Source organism: Serinus canaria, chromosome 2, assembly GCF_022539315.1.
Source record: "Serinus canaria isolate serCan28SL12 chromosome 2, serCan2020, whole genome shotgun sequence".
Classification (NCBI taxonomy): Eukaryota; Metazoa; Chordata; class Aves; order Passeriformes; family Fringillidae; genus Serinus; species Serinus canaria.
In genome coordinates, this window is record NC_066315.1 from 119,476,416 (window position 1) to 119,496,576 (window position 20,161).

The window sequence follows — 20,161 nt, forward strand, 5'->3', positions numbered from 1 at the left end:
ACCTAAAGGCAGTCTTATGGTCTCAAAACCTCTGACTATCAAAGCCCAGCAGTTCACTGTTTTACAGTGTTAATTTATTTCCCCTGTTTCCCTTTTTCATCTTAATTTCCCCATTTTCCTTGTCTGACACTATACTACAAACTTCCTTAAAGCAATTAAAAAACTCCTCCCACCATCCTATCCACTTACTTCTCTGAATTATTATTATGAGCAATAATCAGAAAGTCAATGCTGAGGCTTATCATCACTGCTTTAAAACTGATTCACTACATCTGCTGAAAAGGGAGGTTGAATCCATCCTGAATTACACTCAAAGGTGTTCACAGATTTCATCACACATTGTAAGATGAGTTATATTTGATTCACATTTAAAAGGCTATTTCTGGAGCCCAGCAAACTTAATTTTTTCAGGCAAGCTTGGGGTCTACCAATATGAGTCCTTCATTTCAACATAGCCAAATACAAATTAATGTTCAAAATATTTTTAAAAACTAAATCCAAGACTTCATTATGGTCCAGTCCACAGAAATCTCTGGCAGAATATGCTGCAAACTATTTATGAAGTTCTAGATCTTGAGTGATTATGAGCATGTCTCCTGGCTTTACTGCATGCAAGCTGGGAAAACAGAAGTGAAAAGTTCTATATTTTATTGCCTACCTCTTGAGCTATTCAATCCCCCAACAGCAAAATAATTTATGGGATTATGTTATTCCTTTGCCTGGCAATAAGAAAACTGTATTATTGGCTTTGAAAGGTTTTCATGAGAGATATGTGATATGTACCTCTTCAAACCATTTTTTTGTGACACTGAACTATTGAACAATTACCGAAACACTTTACAAACATACTAAAATAAAATGGTAGTTGCTTTTTTCTTTACATTTTCCTAGAAAAAGTAACAGGAAGACATAAACTGAAGCTTACTGTACCTGCAGATATTTCTCATTCAGATGCTGTAATCCTCCAGGCTGCAACACGGTCAAATGCAAGAAATTCCGACCAAGATGATCTTTTAATGACACATTTGCTCCTAAATAAATATGGAAAGAAATACCAGCAACTTCAAAACTGCTGGTTCTTGGCACTACATAATGATGTTTAAGACAAAGGAACAAATGCTGAACAAATGTTTATCAATCTATAAAATTTTATAAAATAATTCTTATAAATCTATAAAATATTCTTTCAAGTCAACCTTCAAACATATAATTTTGTTTCCCCCAAAAAAATCACCCCTAATGAAACTCAGCTTTCAGCATTTTCTTGTGTGCATGCATTTTGTAGTTCATCTAAGCAGCACTAAGTTTTATATGGGGCCTTTACATTCCAAGATGCTGATCACCCACAGATCAAGGGGAAATTTAAAGATGCAGATAGTCACCTCTTCGAATCTTTAAAGCTGTAACCTTTTTGCAGTTTCAAAACTGACTGTAAGGCTTTTAAAGGAAATCAGTTACACTATTAACAAGAGGAAATAGAGTAATAGTCATTAAGTTGCCCCAAAATGCAGCAAATGAAAGAGATATAGCTCAAACATTTTCAAGGTGACTGTGATTTTATAAAACCACAGGTAAGGATTAAATGGTGGGCTTTACCATTTAAAGATTGCTGGTATGAAACACAGCTCTGTTAAAGGGGTGTATTTATTCTGCTGTTCTTTTTGTGAGCTGCTGAGGAGTGCAGGGATGGAGTGCCAGTGCCTCCTCCACCTTGAGAAGTGTGACACATGGCACACACAGCCTGGTCTACAGCCTGTTCACGCTGTAGTGACAGGGGTGAAATCATCACACCAATTCTTCCTTTATCTCAGGGGATACCAGCTGTGTGCAGCTGTTCAGCTCAGCTGCTCCTGGGCTGGATGCTGAAGAAGGGAATTCAAATTGAGAGGGAAGCTGGATGCAGAAAAGAAGTATATATATATATTTATATGTGTGTATGTATATATATATATATATATATATTTATTTATTTATTTATTTATTTATTTATTTATTTATTTATATTTGTATGTGTGTGCATGTATTTCTTTTTACCTTTTGAAAGCAGTAAATTCACAATTTTCCATGATGCACAGGAAGTGGCCAGCAGAAGCGGGGATCGACCTTCTATGTCAACACTATCAATATTAGCCCCCTGAGAAAAAGAATTTCAAGTTTATGGTGAATAATGAATGAATGAGACTTTAAAATGGTGCTGCCCTTTATAAGCATAGCAGAAATACAGTCATTCTTAGTAGTTCCAGATGGTCCAGATAAGTAATTTCACGTTACATAAATGAATAAATAAATAAATAAACACATTACATCTCTCCATAAAACTACCAGGTTTTCTAACCATCAGCCACAGTCCAGTCATCTATATATAAAAATTCAGATGCCAAAATAATAGTGGCCTACTTCTAGGTATACTGAACTTACAGCTTTTGATCTTTTGTCAGAGAACCTTTCCATGTATTCTCAATAGAAAATTCCAAATTGAAAATTCTAACTTGAAAATACCAGGATTGATGCTTTGGAAAAATGTAAAAATGGCAGCCCTTGCAATGATGTAGTCTTACCTATCAAACAATTACCAGGAAAAGATCTTTCTAAACCTCTACACTGTATGAACACAATTCAAGAAATAATGCACCCAGAAATTAGTAGAGTTCAATCTGTATAGCTCAATCTATATTAGTTTTCTATTCTTCAGCATAAGTGATTTGAACCAAGTCCATTTTGATGCCAAAACAGCTGTATCAACAAGGCTTATTTTATTCTGTGTTGTCTACTTTTGCACTGACACATATTGCCGTGGCAGTATGGTCACTATAGTCACAGTATCACTATGGTCATATCAGCAAAATATTACTATAAGCATAAACATATTTATCTAAAAAATCCCACTAAGGGAGCAGGAAGATACACATAAATGAACCAATGAGATGTATGGATATTTTATGGCAGTTTAGATATCATTTTTTCTAGATACCGAGTTGCAAGTCAAACTCGATGAGCTGAACAAAGTACACAAAAAAAAAAATCTATTTTATTTCAGATAATATCCAAAGACGATTGAAAAAAAAATCGATGGCAGTTTTTCCATTAACTTGAATCATCTTTGGGTCCAGTCTTAATTTGACAGAGAATTAATCACAATCCTGAGTAATATTTACTTTCCAGGATGGTAACACCTGTAACGTGGTAATACGAAGCACATAATAAATGTGCAATGATTACCACAGAAAACAGGGAGCTTTTAATGTATGTTCATTAAATATTTGGAAGTAATATATGCAAGACCATTTCCCCATTTACCTTTCTACAAGGTCAGACAACATCTTAAATTTTTTTTTTATTAAGAAGCAGACCTTTTTTATCCAAGTGTCTCATTTATTTCAGTGAATAGAGGGCAGCAATTTCTAGGTCCTTTATGTAATATTTATTCACCTTCCCACTACCTAACATAATTGTTCACGTTTCAGTAAAATGAATTTTGCAGCATTCATAAATACTTATCACAGTAAGAAGTAACATTTATTGCCACATGTATTTACCTCATGTATGATACAGCTGAATTAAGAGACTGTGAAATAGTTTCTGAATTTCATTTAATTTTCCATTTCTGTTGCCCCAAATGCATAAATTAATTAAACAGATATTATATAAAAACAGACATGCCAGTTTTGTAAAAATCAATTATTATTTATACCTATTTAATCTTTTATTTTCATTTTAGAAAAGATGAAAGAAGAAAAAGGGGGATAAAGCCCAAAAAACAGGAAGAAAATATGTAAAATTACTGCTTATTTATTTTGAGCAAAATGTGAATATTTAATGTGTAAAATAAATAGATGTTTTTCTTTACTAAAACTGGAAAACCTTTATGAACTGGAATTTGCTATTCCTTTCAGGCAGTAACCTCGCTGCACCTTTTCTTTTTCACCCTCATGTACACCACAGCAGAGGCAGAACTCCATGATCCTGCCAGGAGTCCAAGGGAGGAGGCAGCACAGGCTGTACATGCCACACTCCACTACCTCCCACTGACACATTTTGATCCTTTCCTAGACAGGGCAGATTAAAACAGTCCTAAAGCATCAAACCTGACATACTCTATATGGAAAGCCAAAGAAACCCTCAGCAAACCTTCTATGGAAGAGGCCAAACTACTCAAATTGCACTCAAAGAATGAAAGTTTATTCTTAGAAAATGCCGTATTAAAGATATTTATGATACAATGTTTGGCACACACAAGCCTCCACATGCAAAAAACTTGTACCTGCATTTCTCAGGTAATAAGTTTTGTTGACAGCTGATTTTGTCAGACAAGTTTGAGTAGTCAAACCTCACCATTTCGTATTTAAATCAAAAGTAAGCCCAACATCTAGTTCTACTTAAATCAATTCTCTATAACAAACTTTCTGAGAAAAGCAAAACTGTATGTAGAAGATAATTACTTTTAGTATAATTGCCATGAAATGAAGCAAAAGTCCTAAACACACATAAAACAAAAAAGAAATCTGATGATTTCTGAAAATGTCCTCAGATGAGTGGGGCACAAAATGATTATGAGCCTTAGTTTAATTGGCACAAATGGACATAATGGACTTAATTGGGAACATAGCCAGTAGCTATGGACAAATTGGGAACATAGCAGTAGCATGCCCGATTATATTTCTTCTCTTTATTCTTCATAATTATTCATGGAAGAAATACAACCAAACCACACCGAATAAAAAAATTTTCTAGATCATACACAAACTTTGATATATGGCTATGTTATCCCATAGTAATCATATGTACATTCTTTAAAGAAATGATTTATGTCTTGAAAAAAATCAGATGAAATTCTATGCATGTTTAGCCTTTTTTTTAATATTTCATGTCTGAAGAGTGTATAATGACCAGACCACTTCACCATATTTGGTAAAAGATGTTTAGGAAATTTTTCTGAGTAAGTAAAATGGAAATAAAAATGTAAGATTTCATCCTCTGTAACTGTGGGATGATATTATGGATCAACAACTACTGTTGTGCTGTAACTCTCAATTATACAATATGAAATGTATATATCTACCTAATTAGTCATACCTGAGAACAGGTATCGGCTAATTAGGTTCTACTTTATGATTTTCTTTATGCAGACCTGCAGCAATAGATAGCAATAATCTCTCTAAACATGTTGCTTGATTAAATATTTACCATTGAAATCAAATACTCCGCCAGTTCATAATGATCAAACAGGGCTGTTCTGTGGAGAATAATGCAAAAATGCAGTAATATTAGAAAGGACAAAGATGTTTCAAGCCAAAGAATAGCATTCTTCTCTATTTTCTAATGCTTTCAAATAAATAAATTTTAAAATAAAGAGACAGAGGTATACCCTTATTACATAATTCATCTTAATAAACTGGTTTTATATTTTTGCATGCAGTTCTCTTTTCAAACTAAGTTCAGTTCAGTTATTACATTCAAAACTCACTGCAGGAAACAAAGACTTTATTGGTAGGCAAACAGGTACTTTACCACCGAGTTTTAGGAGAAACAGTAATTTCATATATCAGATCATTCAGTGTGCCACACAAAGTCAATCCAGAATTCCATAAATTTCATATGCAGTTTTTTCCAAGCATGCCTGGAGCATCAAATTCATTTCATGATTCAAAAATAATTTGGTTGTATTTTGTGCAATAATGCCAGTGTGAGGTTAAAATGGCAATGTCTAAACGTGTATTCTGACTGTGGCAAACAAGTCTACTTGAAAAAATATGAACAAACTAATTGGTATAAATCAGGCATTTGGAGCATAGTCAGTAGCACTAGTTAAATATACAGATAAAAAGTTTATGCCATTTACCAAAAATATTTTAAAGCTGTCTATACATTTGGAATCTTCTCAGGTTTTATGCTACAGTAAGGCATTGAATTATACATTACAGGAAAAAACTGTTCAAAGCATGAAAGTATAGCACAGTAAATACACACAGACAAAATGTTTCCACAAGTCAGACCTCTGTGAAATATTTTGACTCAATAAGGAACACAGAAGGACAGTTCCAAGGCTGTACTGTAGCTCAGATGATAACAGTTGCCTTAGTGTGATGAGAGGTAATAAAACAGTGGGTGTACTATAGTTAGAACTGATTGCTCAAAAGGCATATTTTAAAAATCAAGTCATGGTTCCAAACACATAGAGATGCCTCCATTATCTGTAGTGGACTTTTCCAGCCACACATTAATACTGAATGCTTCACAAATGCTAACATAAATTCCAAGGTGACTGAAGAGAAAACAAAGTAATTATATGAAATATTTAGTTGGAAACATGACAGCAGGAATGCAAAAGCATCAAGGGCTACCTATACTTCACTGCTGCTTTGTTTCTCAACAAGTTAACGTTCCTACTCAGTTTTTTTGTATTCTGAGATATTTGGGTGACTTTCTACCTTCCTGATGATTCTTAATAATATAATTTTTACTGTTTCACAGACTCAGGGACCAAAATAGTGTTGTCCTTTTTACCAAGCTTTTTTCAAGGACAATAATTTTCAGAGATAAGGCAGGCAGTTATCTATAAAATAGTACATGTGTCGGCACAATTTGATTTGGCATTCTGTCATCACTTTGTCTATAATTGTGTTCTTCCATGGTAACATTTCCAAGTGTACCCAAACATTACCCTAATTTTACAACAAACTCTTTTAATGTCTTCAATTATCCTTGAATCATTCCACTTTAAACTGTGTCCAAAGAAAAATAATCTCCACTGCTTCTACCACTTATTTAATACAGTAAAACTTGTAGAATAGCACTGTCAAATAATTACAGTTAAATGCAATGAAACATATCTTTCTTGCAAAAAAATGTATAGATAGGGAAATATATTCCATAGAGTTGGGAGCCAGCTTGTTTAACTAAGTACCTTTCTGATACAAAGGATTTAGGAAACCTCCACAGTCTAGTGCTCTGGGTTTAAATAGAGTATGAAAGACTAGAAGTCTTAAGGATTATGGCACACACAAACACTACCTCTGCAACTTTGAAGTCAAAGAGAAGTGTGCAAACATTTCCTTTTACCTGATCAGGTATATGGTTTTTTTGAAAATAAAGGAAAAAATTCTTTTAAACAGTTCATATTATTTTTCCCTCATTTTCTGGAGAACATCATGTGATTATATAAAAGCATTTCTTTCACATTGTCAGAAGATGTTACCAATTCCCCAACTTGTTCCCTTACAGCTTTACTGGAGTAAATTTTCAATGCAAACTGTAGTGACCATTCCTTGACATGGTTCCAAGATAACTAGAACTCTTTTTATTTTGGTATCATCACCAAGATTTTTAATATTCTGACCAATTGTTTTCCTCTTTCATACTGCACTACAACCATCTCCCATACCATGGAGAAGTTCCAAATTATGTGGAAGGGTGCTCCAAACACAAGGAATAACTGGGAATATTATGCTTCACAATTCATAGTGAAATCAGGAGTTTCCTACCTGTGAAGCAATGTTTCCTTATTCCCATCTACAGCATCAATAATGGACTCCTCCCCAGCATAGGATGACATCATTAGTTTTACAATCTCTGTCGCTCCTTGAGTGGCAGCAAAATGAAGTGCTGTGCATTTTTCATTCTATAAAAGGGGAAAAAGTAAAAATACAAATATTTAAACCTCAGAAACCTAACTTCCAATCTATTAAACACACTAGTGAACCACCCCAGGATTTGTAATTCACAAATGCCTAAATTTCTATGCAAGCAATAAAGCTTTAGTCTTTAACTGCAGTAGAATTCTAAAGAGTTTGACAAAACCAAAAAAGACTAAAGAGATAGTTTTAAAGGACTACTACAAAGCTTCTTATCACTCTATATGAAGTCCCTAAGATTTGAGATAATTTTACTCTTAACAGCCTTTTGTAGTTTAATTAAAAACCAGACGGATGCAGGAGATGAAGCAAATTAAAGATACAGAAAACCATATCTAGGCCAATACAAATGAATAAGCGAACAAATGGGCCTATAATACACAGAAAATGCATTATTTTAAAACTTCATTTACTTCCTAAAATTGAATTCTCCTTAGAAGGAGGATTTTCTGCAGGTAAAAAATAACATTGTTCAATATGCTATAAAACTAACATAAACTAGACTCATAAAATAATTAAGCAATATACAGATGAATAGAACAATATTTGTCAAAATAGGATTTTTTTTTAGCAAGATGGGACTAACCAGCTTTGATATATATCTCATTTTTAGAGCAGGACCATTTTGGTGAATGCATTGGAATGGGCTTTTCCACAATGCCGTAAGCATTCTTAAAATAGTTTTGCCTATCACAAAATTAGCAGCATAAATCATCTCATTCTAAAATTCTGTGTGTTCAAAGAATCAAACCAGCAAAAGAAGGCAAAACTGTATTTAGTTTGAGTTGATTTCATCCTTGCAAACATTTTGATTAGCAAGAGATATTTTTTAAAATGTTTATTCATGAAAGCATCTGGACACAGACCCTTATATCAGCAGTAATACGCAATGGAAGCAGCAGTAGTATCACAAATTTGTGTTTGCAGATAATGTAAAGGCCAAGCCAATGCTGATGGTAGAGAAGAATGATCAGAAAGTGTCAGATTTAAGATTCCACTTCTGGGAAGGGATGACCCAATGTAACTTGGGTAAAGAAACATCACATTCTGCCCAATTTGAACCAAATACTTGCTTTCATTTGCTGCTCCCTCTGTTTTGCATTGGAAGAGAGAATGAACAATGATTATCTGCTCATCTTTTTTTCATACCACTCAGAGATTTAGAGATAACTAGGTTTTATCAAAAATACATTTTACTCCAGTCTGAGTTTTACCTGTTTTAGATCAATTTGAGCTCCAAATTCAATGCACATTTTAATCATTTCGAGGTCACCACTCTGAACTGCCAAATGAAGTGGACTGCACTTTCCATTATTGGTAAAATTGATGTGGGTTTTAGCAGAGTGACCCAACTCTTCACCTGAGAGACGAAAATAAATGGATTTTATTTTTTTAAGTGAGAATGAGATAACAGAAGATAAAAAGGCTTTCAAAACAAGCATGTTAAGTGTGCAATAATATTCTCCCCTCTCAAAATATGATCCTGTCACATTTGTCATTTAACAACGGATGAAAATACATTTAGGAAAGCAGCTAGTTTGCTGCTACAATCATACAAAAGTTGTCAGCATAAATCACCCATAGGAATTACTGCAATAACATCTTGTAAGTTCAAACACAGTTATAATTGCTTGTTTTCACAGTTATTTGAGAACCAAAGCAGCAAATTGCTACTCGCTACTTGGGAACATTGTATTTACCTTTTTTCAAAAGAATTTCCATACATGTTTTTGCACCTGAAAATGCTGCTGCATGGATGGGCATACATCCTGTTTTGTTTGGTTTACATATTTTTCCTCCATTTTCAATCTGTAAAATAATGTCTCAATACAGCTCATTGACATACATAAAAATCTGACAAATTAATATCCTATTATAGATATAGTCTCATGGGTAGCTGTCTCCTTTTTTTAATGTTACATATGTATTATGAACTTTTTTACACAAGTATCTTTTGCATGTTATAGACATACAATGCATATGCTTTATAGTGTTCTCATGACCTTCAAAATCAGTTTTTTTCCTTGAGCTGGCCACTCAGATAGCTATAGATATAAATACCCTCTTAAAAAATTAAAGTTTCTTAGTAAACCACACAAAGCCAGTTGAACACTAGGTCCATGATTAACCTTCCTGCACTGAACAAAGACCAAACTCAGGAACAGAATAACTCTGCATCAAGGTAGAGAGAATAATCTCAAAAGATGATGGATAATTACACCTACCAGGAGTATCAGTGCTTCAGGATTGTCCTTGTAACACGCTACAATTATAGGTGTGTTCCCTGCTTCACCTTCCAAGTTAACATCTGTACTGCTATGCTGGACTAAAACCTAAATGTTTAAGGAAACATTCAGTCAATCATAAGTCAAAAACAACAATAAATGCCTATTCCATTATTTTTGTTGTTTACAACCCATAGAACCCTTCCAACTTCCTTGTTTGGCATGCCAAAGGCCCACAATGCAGTAGCAGATGAGGGGGAAAATTGCAGGAAAGTGCCAAAATATGCTGGTGAAAAATGCAGATATGAACAGATATGAAGTACAATTCTTTCCAGCGGGCAGCCAGGTAACCAAGGTAAACTCTGCACACAGCTGCAAAGTATTTTGAAGTCTGATTTAACAAATTTTTAATAATGGGAGAAAGTATTTTCTGTAGCACATTTCAGGTAAGGATTTTTAACTGATGTTTTCAACAGAAAAATCTTTGGCAGGTACCAATGTTTCAGAATCTGATCAATTAGAAATCTGCTCAATTGAACAGTAAAATGAGGGGAGATGGGTCTTGATGAAAACTGGGATCTTGCAGTCCTGAAATCCTGCTCCAGTCTCTATGCTAACAGCTGACACTGAACTATCAGTACGATCAATTATCTCTGCTTAAAGTGCAGGCTGCTTCCTGCACTTTTTGAAAAGCAAAGGATCTGGACATTATAATGACCATAGTGGCTTATTTATTCCCCTAGGTGCATATTTATTTAATTGTCTTTCAGTAATTTCAGTTAATTTATTTTTTCTGCATTAGAGGAACTGGTACATTTAATCACTCTCAGGCAGTTTGGCAATAAAAACCAAGGGAGAATTAGTTTGAATAAACAACAGAGTGGAGAAAAAAATGAGAGCACAGATTTAGTCAAGAACCAAAGCAATGAAGCTCATAAAAAGCTCATTTAAAAAATGTCATTGATTTCATTGTTCTTGATTCATAATGAATATAATTTTGTAAGATTTGAGGACACAAACATTTCCAAAGGAGTATTTATTTGTCTTGAATGCAGATAACATGTGTTTCTTTCTTTTGCATGGATGAACTAGAAAAAGAGACAAATTTAAAGAGAAAAGGAAGTGTTGTAATTTTAATGTTGTATTCATCTAAAAAATTAAATAAATTTAAAAAATTTAAAATTCTAACCCTATCCTGCATATGAAGTGAAAAAAAAATCTCACCGCACTTAGACAAATGGTTAAAAAATGGTGCTGCTTAAAATCTCATAGCTATCACTGTTTTACAAGGTTCAACACGGCACCTTAGTAATTTCATCATATTTTAGTAATTTCAATATATTTTTGTGATTTTTAATTACAGATTTAGTTCTGCTACCATTCAATTGATTATTAGAATGTTGGTTCTAAAGACTGTGCTTTCTGACTAGTTTTAATCTGATTTTTATTTTAAAATACAGTAGTTTCAAGAATGTTAATACTTCTAAGACACCTTATACAATTGTAAAAAAAAAGAAACAGAATATTATAATTTGAAATACACATGCCTACATAAAGATTCTATTTTAAAAAGAACCTTTAAAGAAAGTTCCTTGTGTCTGAATAATCAAAACGCATTTTCTGTGTAACATAAGCACTATTTAACATAGCACAAACTTCAGTATTTCTGTAAATCAGTAAGTAACTTTTCACTGGCAGTGCTAAGAGGACACCTGCATTTTCATAGGCATCATGTTACACATCCTACTTGCTAAAGAAAGCACATGAAGAGATATGGCATATATCAACAAGGCCTTGGTGCTCTGCTGCCTGAGCTACTCATCAAATGTGTGCATTTAGGCAGACTTTAGACCTACCTTCACAATTTCATTGTGCAGGGACTGAACTGCCATGTGCAAAGGGGCCATCATATTGGAGTTGAGAATGTTTGGATTGGCTCCTCTGCTGAGAAGCAAGCGAACGCTTTCAACCTGGTTTTTCTTTGTGGCCCAGTGCAGGGGGGTATTTCCAGAAGAATCCATCACATTTAATACTAGATCCAAGGAGAGAAAATAAAGCAAAAAAAAAAAAAAAAAAAAAACAAAGCAAAACCATCAAATGTTTTGTTTGCACTGAATAAAAAAAAAAAGGCATCTTCAGCGTCAGGTTTAGGTCTGTGCTACTGCATTTCTTTGGAAAGAGAAAGGAAAAGATTTCATGAGATGCAGTGCACTGGGTTAAATTGATTAAATATTGTGCTGAAGATACAGTATTGGTGAGAGGAATTGAAGTGGTGAAACACCTGTCTATTTCTTGCCCACTATTATACATGTTTCTCCTCACCCAAGAGTTACTTGATTTCCCTCTCAACTTGATTCTTTTTCCTGTTTTATTTGACTTCACAGCAATTTCTTTAGATGCTGCACAGAATAAATGAGTGCGAATAACCGAAATAACAGTTAACAAATAAGTGCTTGCAAACTGTAAGAGACCACATCTACTCAGTTTCATTTCAGAACACAAAAGAAAATCAATTCTCACCAGTTATAAAAATGGTCTGTCCTAAACATACGTTTTGAGCTTGAAAACTGAAGATAAACTTCTACAAATATACTAAAAAATTAGGACAAAAATAAAGACTAAAAATAAAAGAAATATGTATTTCAGCCAGAATAATCTAAAATTAGATTGGCCATCAACAGGTGAAAAAAGCCAAGATTTTCAGGGCCATTGTAGGTTTACTCAGTAGCATACAGCCTATCGGTGGAATCTGATATCATTTGCAATGCTTATTATATAAGAGACACATAGCATGAATAAGGAAGGCAGAAAGCCAAATCCTCTGTTCAACCATTGCAGTTTTCTTTTTTACATCTGAAGTCTATATATCCGAGTGTCAAACAAAGCAAGACATACTGATTCATTGCATTAGAGAGAAAACACAGAATCCTTTTGGGTTGCTTTGTTACATTGAGTCCTACATAACAAAAGCAACCCAAAACACACCTGAGACAATTGGAAATATATTTGAATCTATAAATCTATAATATACTTGAATCTATATTTGAGATAACACTTATCAGTCCTATTTCAGTCGGGTAATGAACATCTTGGTTATTGAACTTTTTTATTGTGCTAAATAAAGTAGTACATGAAATGCACGTTACCTTCATAGGAAGAATCATCCATGATCAACTGCATGAGTTCTATTTGTCCTCCTTCAGCAGCATGATGCAGTGGGGTGGCATTTAATTCATCCACTTTTGTAAGCCCAGAACGATTCTTCTTAATGAAGCTCCGGAGCCTACAGGCACTTCCATCTGAAATGACCTGTTTTGGGTAAAAACATTCCCATTTTCTCATCCTCCTAAAAGGCAGGAAGTTAGCAATGCTGTAATGTGATTTTGTGGGCATGTTACAGTCAATAACTCCTGCCCAATTGTTTGGGCTCCTACAGAAGTTCCCAAATCCTGATCAGATTGAGCCAACAGCGAAACTGATTGTTATTGGTTTAACTGACTGCAATATAAGATCTAGATGAGAAACAGTGCAAAATGAACAAAACAGAAAATCATCTTGAACACACTGTTCTCCTTCTGTAGTGAGATCAAGATCCTTCCTTTACCATGGAAAATCGCAAACAAGCAAACTTATCACTTACATTTTTGTTCTCTTTCTTGCAGTAGCCATGTAAAATGAATTCAACAGAGAGGGAAATTAATAGTCTTGATAAATTCCTTTCTTTAGGTCTTTTTTCAGAGATTGATACTGTGTTCTTGGCTTTCAAGTTCAGCCATCGGGCTTCTGTGATGTTCTTTGTGTCAGAGAAACCAATATATTTTTTAATTCCAGCAGCATGCTTAGAACATCAGACTATTATCTCAGTCTGAAACAACTCAGTATCTTCCCAGTGAGCCCACTAACAGCTTGATACATTCCAGGTACTATGCTTTACAACCAAAGCCCACTAAGGAAACTCTGCTGTTTATTATTTTATGATATTCTCTAAATATTTTTGTTAAAGCTATTAAAATCCCATATTTCTATGTAAAGTGATAGAATACCTTGATTGCAGTGGAATGGGCAGGAATTTAAGAACAGACACTAAAAATTAGGAGAGAATAAAAAAGTAAAACAGTTCAACTACATTGGGTGGGGAAAAAAATGACAAAAATGCTTATCTAAAGTAATGCAAACCTTCAAACGGTGTGTAAGCAAGCAAAGAATAAAAAAAGGGAATTCCGTAAAATCACTGCTCCCTTCACACCTGAAAAAGAAAACGTTGCTCTCCAGGATGCCCTGAGTGTCAAAGACTCAACAATTTTTGCCATCCTTAAGCAAATGTACATTACAGGGCAGCCCATTCATGTGCTTGAGCACGTGTTTAGCTTCATTCAGCTTAACAGTCCCACTGACCTCAGTGAGGTTACTCATGTCAATAATGTTACAAACGTGTTTAAACATTTATAAGATCGAGGCCAAATACGGGTCTGGTATCAGCTTCAATAGTGCAATCAGAAAAAGGAAATTGAAAACATGTGATATAATTGTGGAAAAGATATTTAAGATGAATCCACTGTCACAAAAATCACCGCTCAATTACACAAGCAGTATCTATATGTTTTAAACACACCAAAAAGCTGTCTAAGTAAACCTTATTAGAGAGCCCAATATTTTCTATTTCTTCTAACATTCTACCTTTATTATTTCTATTGATTGAGACCACATTTTTCTACTTTTAACACTAGATTTATTTCTCAGTGTAAGACAAAATGTGGCACAATGATAATTTCTATCGACCAAAGTAAGATTTATCAGCCAATACTGCAGTCTTTCACTAACAAAATAAGGAAGAAAGAAGTCAATTAGGTGTTCTCAGTACTTGGGTTAGCTAAAAACAGCAAAGCAATTTTAAACAGCAGCTCCTTTGCCCTGTGCCTGAACAGCTCTGTAGTGACAGATCACCCACCAGAGTGACCGACCAAACGTATTATGGAGCTGTGCGGGCTTAAGAGCTCCTGCTCAGGTCTACAGCTAGCACACAGAAAACACATGAGAATGGAAATGACCTCTGGAGGTGTTTGAACCAATCTACAAACTTTGTCAGATTTGTTTAGGATTTTAGATTTCCTGTTAAAAATCTCCAAAGTTTTCCAAGTCTTCCATTCTGTAAGCAAACTCTTCCTCTGCTTAATTATTCTTATGCTTAAAACAGCGCCACTAAAGTTTGGTCTAGGGGTCTCCCTAGCAGCAATACAAATACATGATTCTCATCCAAATCTCTATTGAAAATGGGAAGATATTCTCTCCTTCCTGGCTTCAATACCACTTGTGTACGTGGCACTGATGGTTCCCTTTCCCTTCGTAACAGTTCCAGTGCCTCTAAACTCTTTCGTATCGTTTTTGCTAAGATGATCTATTCATTTCCATCGTGACGTCGGCTTCCCTCTAAGAGGTGGTCTCTTTCTGTGCCCGGGGGAAATATGAGTTTTGCCTCAGCAGCCTGCCACCCACATCTTCCTTAGCCTGCTCCCCTACCCTGCAGCTCAGCCTGGGCCACGCAACATCAGTGCCCTGTGCCCTCACACCCCACGGCCAGGGCAGCTCCCAGCCTGCCTCCCATCCCGCACGGATCCTCCCTCCCGAGTCCACTGAGCGAGGGTCCCCCGGAGGAACGGGTCCCTGGGACATCGTCCCTGCCGAGCCCGCACAGCTCCAGAGACCCTCCGCCCCTCCGCCCCTCCGCCCCCCTCACCCTCCACCTTCATCCCTCTCTCCCACCCCGGGCCCGCCGCCCCTCCGCACGCACCTTGAAGACATCCTGCGAGGCGACGGAGGCGGCATCCGCCTCGCACACGACGCCCTGGTAGGCGCTGGAGGAGGCCGCCTTCTCCCGGGAGCGGCAGAGCCACAGCAGAGAGCGCTTCATGCCGCCCGCCCGCCCGGCTCCGAGCCGCGCCCGCCCCGTCCGCTCCGGCGACCTGCGAGGCGACACAGCGAGTGACGGCCGGGCCCCGGCGGCGGCGGGGGAGGCGGGGAAAGCAGGGAAAGCAGGCGGGGGCCATCCCGCCGGGGCGGGCATCCCGCCGGGCGGCGGCTCCCACGGCGGGCGGGCAGCTCCGGGCGGACCCCGCGGGAGCGGAGCGCCAGTGCTCGCCAGGAGCCATCGCCTGAAGTGGTGCTGGCTACACCTGCGCTGCCCTCCCGCCCCGAAAATAGCGGGTCGAGTTTTCTACTACTAGCTTCTCTGTGTAGCCATAACATTTTCTTCCAGAATTTGTTTGACCCGACAGTCTGGGGAGGTGTAGGAAGGCTGTAGGAAGAGTAGAGAAAGAAGGAGCGCAAGGTCTTTCAAAGGGTTAATCCTAAAGAGCCCGTAACTGAGTCAGTCTTTACGGAAATACTTGTAACTCGGGGAAAAACCATTTTACTTAACGTGAGATGAGTAGCCCTGCTAAAGGTCAGGTAGTGGAAGGGGCAGAGGGTTAGGAGCAGCAGAAGGAGCCGCAGGAAGTGATATTTTGCCTGTGTTTTCATGGTTTATGGCAAGCGGCAGCTTAAGGACTGCCAAAACCAAGTGTCACACCCCTTACAGCCTATTTAATAGCTGTCAACAAGCAACTCTCCATTATTTCGCTCATTCCCTTTTAAAATCCTTTTTATACTGTCTGTGCCACAACATCCTGTGGCACTAAGTGCCATAATTTTATTACACATTTCTGAAAAAAAAGTTTTCTTTTACCACTGGCTTCACTTAGTGGTCCCTCGTGTTTTTATTTTGAAAAATGGAGCGTTCTTCCCCCCTTTTTTTTCATCCCCGTTAGTGCTCATTATTTCACAAAGTCATTGATGCACTTTGATGCACTTTGCTCATTGATGGGGCCTTGAACATGTGGTTTTCCTTCTTGCAGATGTCACTGTTTATCTCTGAATAGCCACATCCTGCTACTTTGAATCTTTTCCTTATTCCTTTAGAAATGAAATGGGAAGACTTACATGGTTAAGGTGTATTCAGGCAGTACTCATTTTTTGTTTGTTTTTTTTTGTTCATTCCTCTCTTAAATGTTCACAAATATGTTTGGGGTTTTTTGAATGCCATGAGCTAAGCTTCCATAGAAATTTTCTCCTCCACAGTCCTTTTTCTAGCTGGTGATATTATCAATAAGTAGCATTCAGGTACACACTCATGCAAAGCTAGTCAGAGTTATGTTTCTTATGGGTACTTACCTAGAATTTATCAACATTGAATTTCATCTGACATTTTATTAGTGAATCATGAATCTTTTGGAATCTGCCACAATCATCTGTATTTTTGGCCATTCTGAGAATTCAGTAGTACTTTCCAAGTCACCAGAATGTTTTTTGCACCTTTATATCATCACTGACTTTAAGGGGTCCCAAGAGATCTCATTGCTTTAAAAAGTTGTATTCCTACTCCATATTTTTGAATGCTTAACCAAGTTCAGAAAATCGTTCTTGCCTGTCCTATGACAGTTTATTTTCATTAAAAGACAACCAAGAAGGACATTTTTGAAGAACTTTCCCAAATCCACTTATCTCTGGTGTCATTTGTACCTTCTTTTTCTTGCTGGTTCCTTCAGAGAGTTTCACTGGTGTGCATAGCACCAGATTTCTCTTTACAAATGCTGTGTTTGTTATTTTGATCCTGGTTTTCTTGAGCCTGTAACTCCAGAATTGTTTGTTGTAAGCTGAAATTAGAAATCCTTAACTAAGTAGCCTTAAGACCATAAACTGAAATATCTAAGCCTAATTGGGCGGGTTTAAGTGCTTGTAGTATAAACCCTCATTCCTGTCAACTATCAGGCAACATTTAAAAATGAGGCAGAAACTTTCTTCCCCTCATAAGCTGCTGTAGCCACAGGTATTGCAAACAGCAGTGCATTAAGGTATGTTTTTGTTGCTATGTCATCATTAATTAGGACCAAAAGGAATAGGGATACTTTTACTATAGCAAGAAAGCTATACTCAGGAAAGCCAGCAATTAGTTCCTGCAGAGATTCTAATAATGTGACCTGGGATTAAGATACTGGAGGAGAACTCTGTGTTTCCCATCATTTTCCTGGTGCCTTTTTTAGAAGCATTCCCTTCTCACATTCACCTTCCTGTGGTGAGATCCCTTTGAATTTCCTGTCTGGCCTTGACTTTTCTGTTGCTCACAGTCCTCTTTATGAGAAATTAAACTCAACATCTGGGTATTGTATAAAGACAATAAATGCCATCTTCTTTAGGAATCATTATCTGGAAATAGAAGTGTCACTGAAATATCATTAAAAATTAGTAAAACTATCATCCATTTCTTCTTAAAATCCCCTAAACTGAAGCCCAAGAAATACTGTGAAACAATGGAAGTCATGAATCTCAACCAATAGCTTTACTAATTTGCTTGAATCTGATAATACTGCTTCCTTCTTTTAAAATTACCACTACATTTTAGTCTTCGTGTAAGTGTTCAGAAGAATGTTCAGAGTATGAAAAATAGTACAAAGGTTTTCCATTCCCAGTAGGATTCAAATGGAATTTTAAGTGGTCTGACCACAGCTTTTATTTCTGCATAATGATTTGACATAAGGAACTAATTCACAGAAGTAGTCGAAGAGTAACCCTTCCTACAGCTGTTTTTCCCTAGAGTGGATTAAAATACATTTATACCATTTTATTTCAAACATGATCTTGCTAATGGAAGGAGTGGATCCATTAGTACTAGCAAAATTCACTAAGGGTAATCATACCACAGCATTTCATTAAAAATATGATTGTTTAATAATTAAATTGTATATACAGTAAATATGCACCATTAGAATCCTGGAGCCTGAGTAACACAGTACTGCAATTTTGTTAATTATCCAGACCTAGGAACCATAAATTCAAGCAAGTGGCAGTAATGAAAAGGATGCACTGTATGTTTTTTTTTTGGTTTGGGAGTGATCTATTTGGCACCAGTATTATATAAATTATGATGTGTAAAATGATTGTTAGGATTTAGTGAATCAGCTTAATTCAGTAAGCCAGATGAAGTCATGGTGCTACTTTAGATATTGATTGCAGCCATTCAGAAATTAATCTGAGTTACTGCCTTAACAAAAAAGAATGAGTTGTCTCCTACAAATTTTCAGGAACATACTTGTACTTACCATGGAGAAAAAAATGCTACTGTCATTGTCAAACAAGCAAGGTCAACTTGACTAACACTACACTTATGCCTACTGGATTTTTCATTGCATTCTTTGTTATTGAGATTTTTCTGTGGTAAGGAATATGCTGCTATGCTCAGCAGAAGGATTTAAGTTATTGACAGGTTTGTTACATGCCTAATTGAAAAAAAAAAGGGGGATATAGAAAACAATAATTCACTTTATTACACTGCAAAGCCTTTTTTTTTCTCTAATGATAAAACATGATATGAAATAATATCTTACAGATTTTGAGTCCTACTCTGACTATTTTGGACAAGAAGAAATTTAAGTAGAGGCCTTCAGAGTAAATCTATGATTTGAAAGGAAGTATAAATTGATTTTATGGTTAAAATCTATTGTAATAAGCAGGTGTAGCTCCATGAGAACAATCTTGGTAAGGATACTTCCTAAGGTATCCAGAGCAGCCCAGCAATTAATTGAACCAACTATTGGCTTCAAATTGGCTCCTAGAGAAAACACATGCTGGATCTAGAAGAAGTTTAGGGGCATGGTAGCAAAAGTGAATGTAAGCCCTTTCCCTGGGGGGGTTGGATGCTTCAGAGTGGAGTGTGTACAGGTGAGGGGTGACTTAAACATCCATTTCAGAAATCCTCCTGTGAAGCTGGGAGCTGATCTATCTCTTGCAAACTACCTTTTAAACAAGCTAAGGGCCTCTTACATGGCAGGCATCATATTTCTCCCTCAAATTAAAGAGATTAAAACATTCTCTCTGCTTCATAATGAAAAACAATCATGGTCACAAAATGGCAGCTTGCTTTCTGATAGCGATGCTCTCTCCTCCTCCTATTGGAGCTGTGCCAATGTACAGCCAGAGACTGGGTCAAAGTGCTGGTGTTTGATTCTCCACCACCCTGAAAAACTCGTCTTCTTGTTCCTGCCTTCAGCACTGGTTTTGTGGTTTCACATTCAGTTACCACTGACCAGACCCAGAAACCATCTGTGAAGTTGGAGAACTCCATCCTGGGCTTTCCTTAACCATGAAATTTAGGAAAAACTGAATTATCAGGCTTCAGAAACTTTCTGCTCCCTCAGTCCAATGAGACTAAGGCATTGAATGTATGCTTTACACTGCTTATTTTGATTTTGGAGATTGTAGAGATACACAATCTCA

At 36.5% G+C, this 20,161-nt stretch overlaps 1 protein-coding gene across 1 annotated transcript in view; it reads right to left on the reverse strand.

Moving 5' to 3' along the window:
* Window positions 1-15,917, reverse strand: part of TRPA1 (transient receptor potential cation channel subfamily A member 1) — a 32,009-nt gene extending 16,092 nt beyond the window's left edge. Inside the window, exons 1-10 of the mRNA XM_009086008.4 lie at window positions 15,645-15,917; window positions 13,003-13,165; window positions 11,713-11,888; window positions 9,857-9,964; window positions 9,332-9,440; window positions 8,846-8,991; window positions 7,482-7,618; window positions 5,185-5,233; window positions 2,035-2,134; window positions 931-1,031 (exon numbers count right to left, since the gene is read on the reverse strand). Coding sequence (XP_009084256.2) covers window positions 931-1,031; window positions 2,035-2,134; window positions 5,185-5,233; window positions 7,482-7,618; window positions 8,846-8,991; window positions 9,332-9,440; window positions 9,857-9,964; window positions 11,713-11,888; window positions 13,003-13,165; window positions 15,645-15,917 — 1,362 coding nt within the window. The remainder of the gene's footprint in view (window positions 1-930; window positions 1,032-2,034; window positions 2,135-5,184; window positions 5,234-7,481; window positions 7,619-8,845; window positions 8,992-9,331; window positions 9,441-9,856; window positions 9,965-11,712; window positions 11,889-13,002; window positions 13,166-15,644) is intronic.
* Between the last annotated feature and the right edge of the window lie 4,244 nt (window positions 15,918-20,161).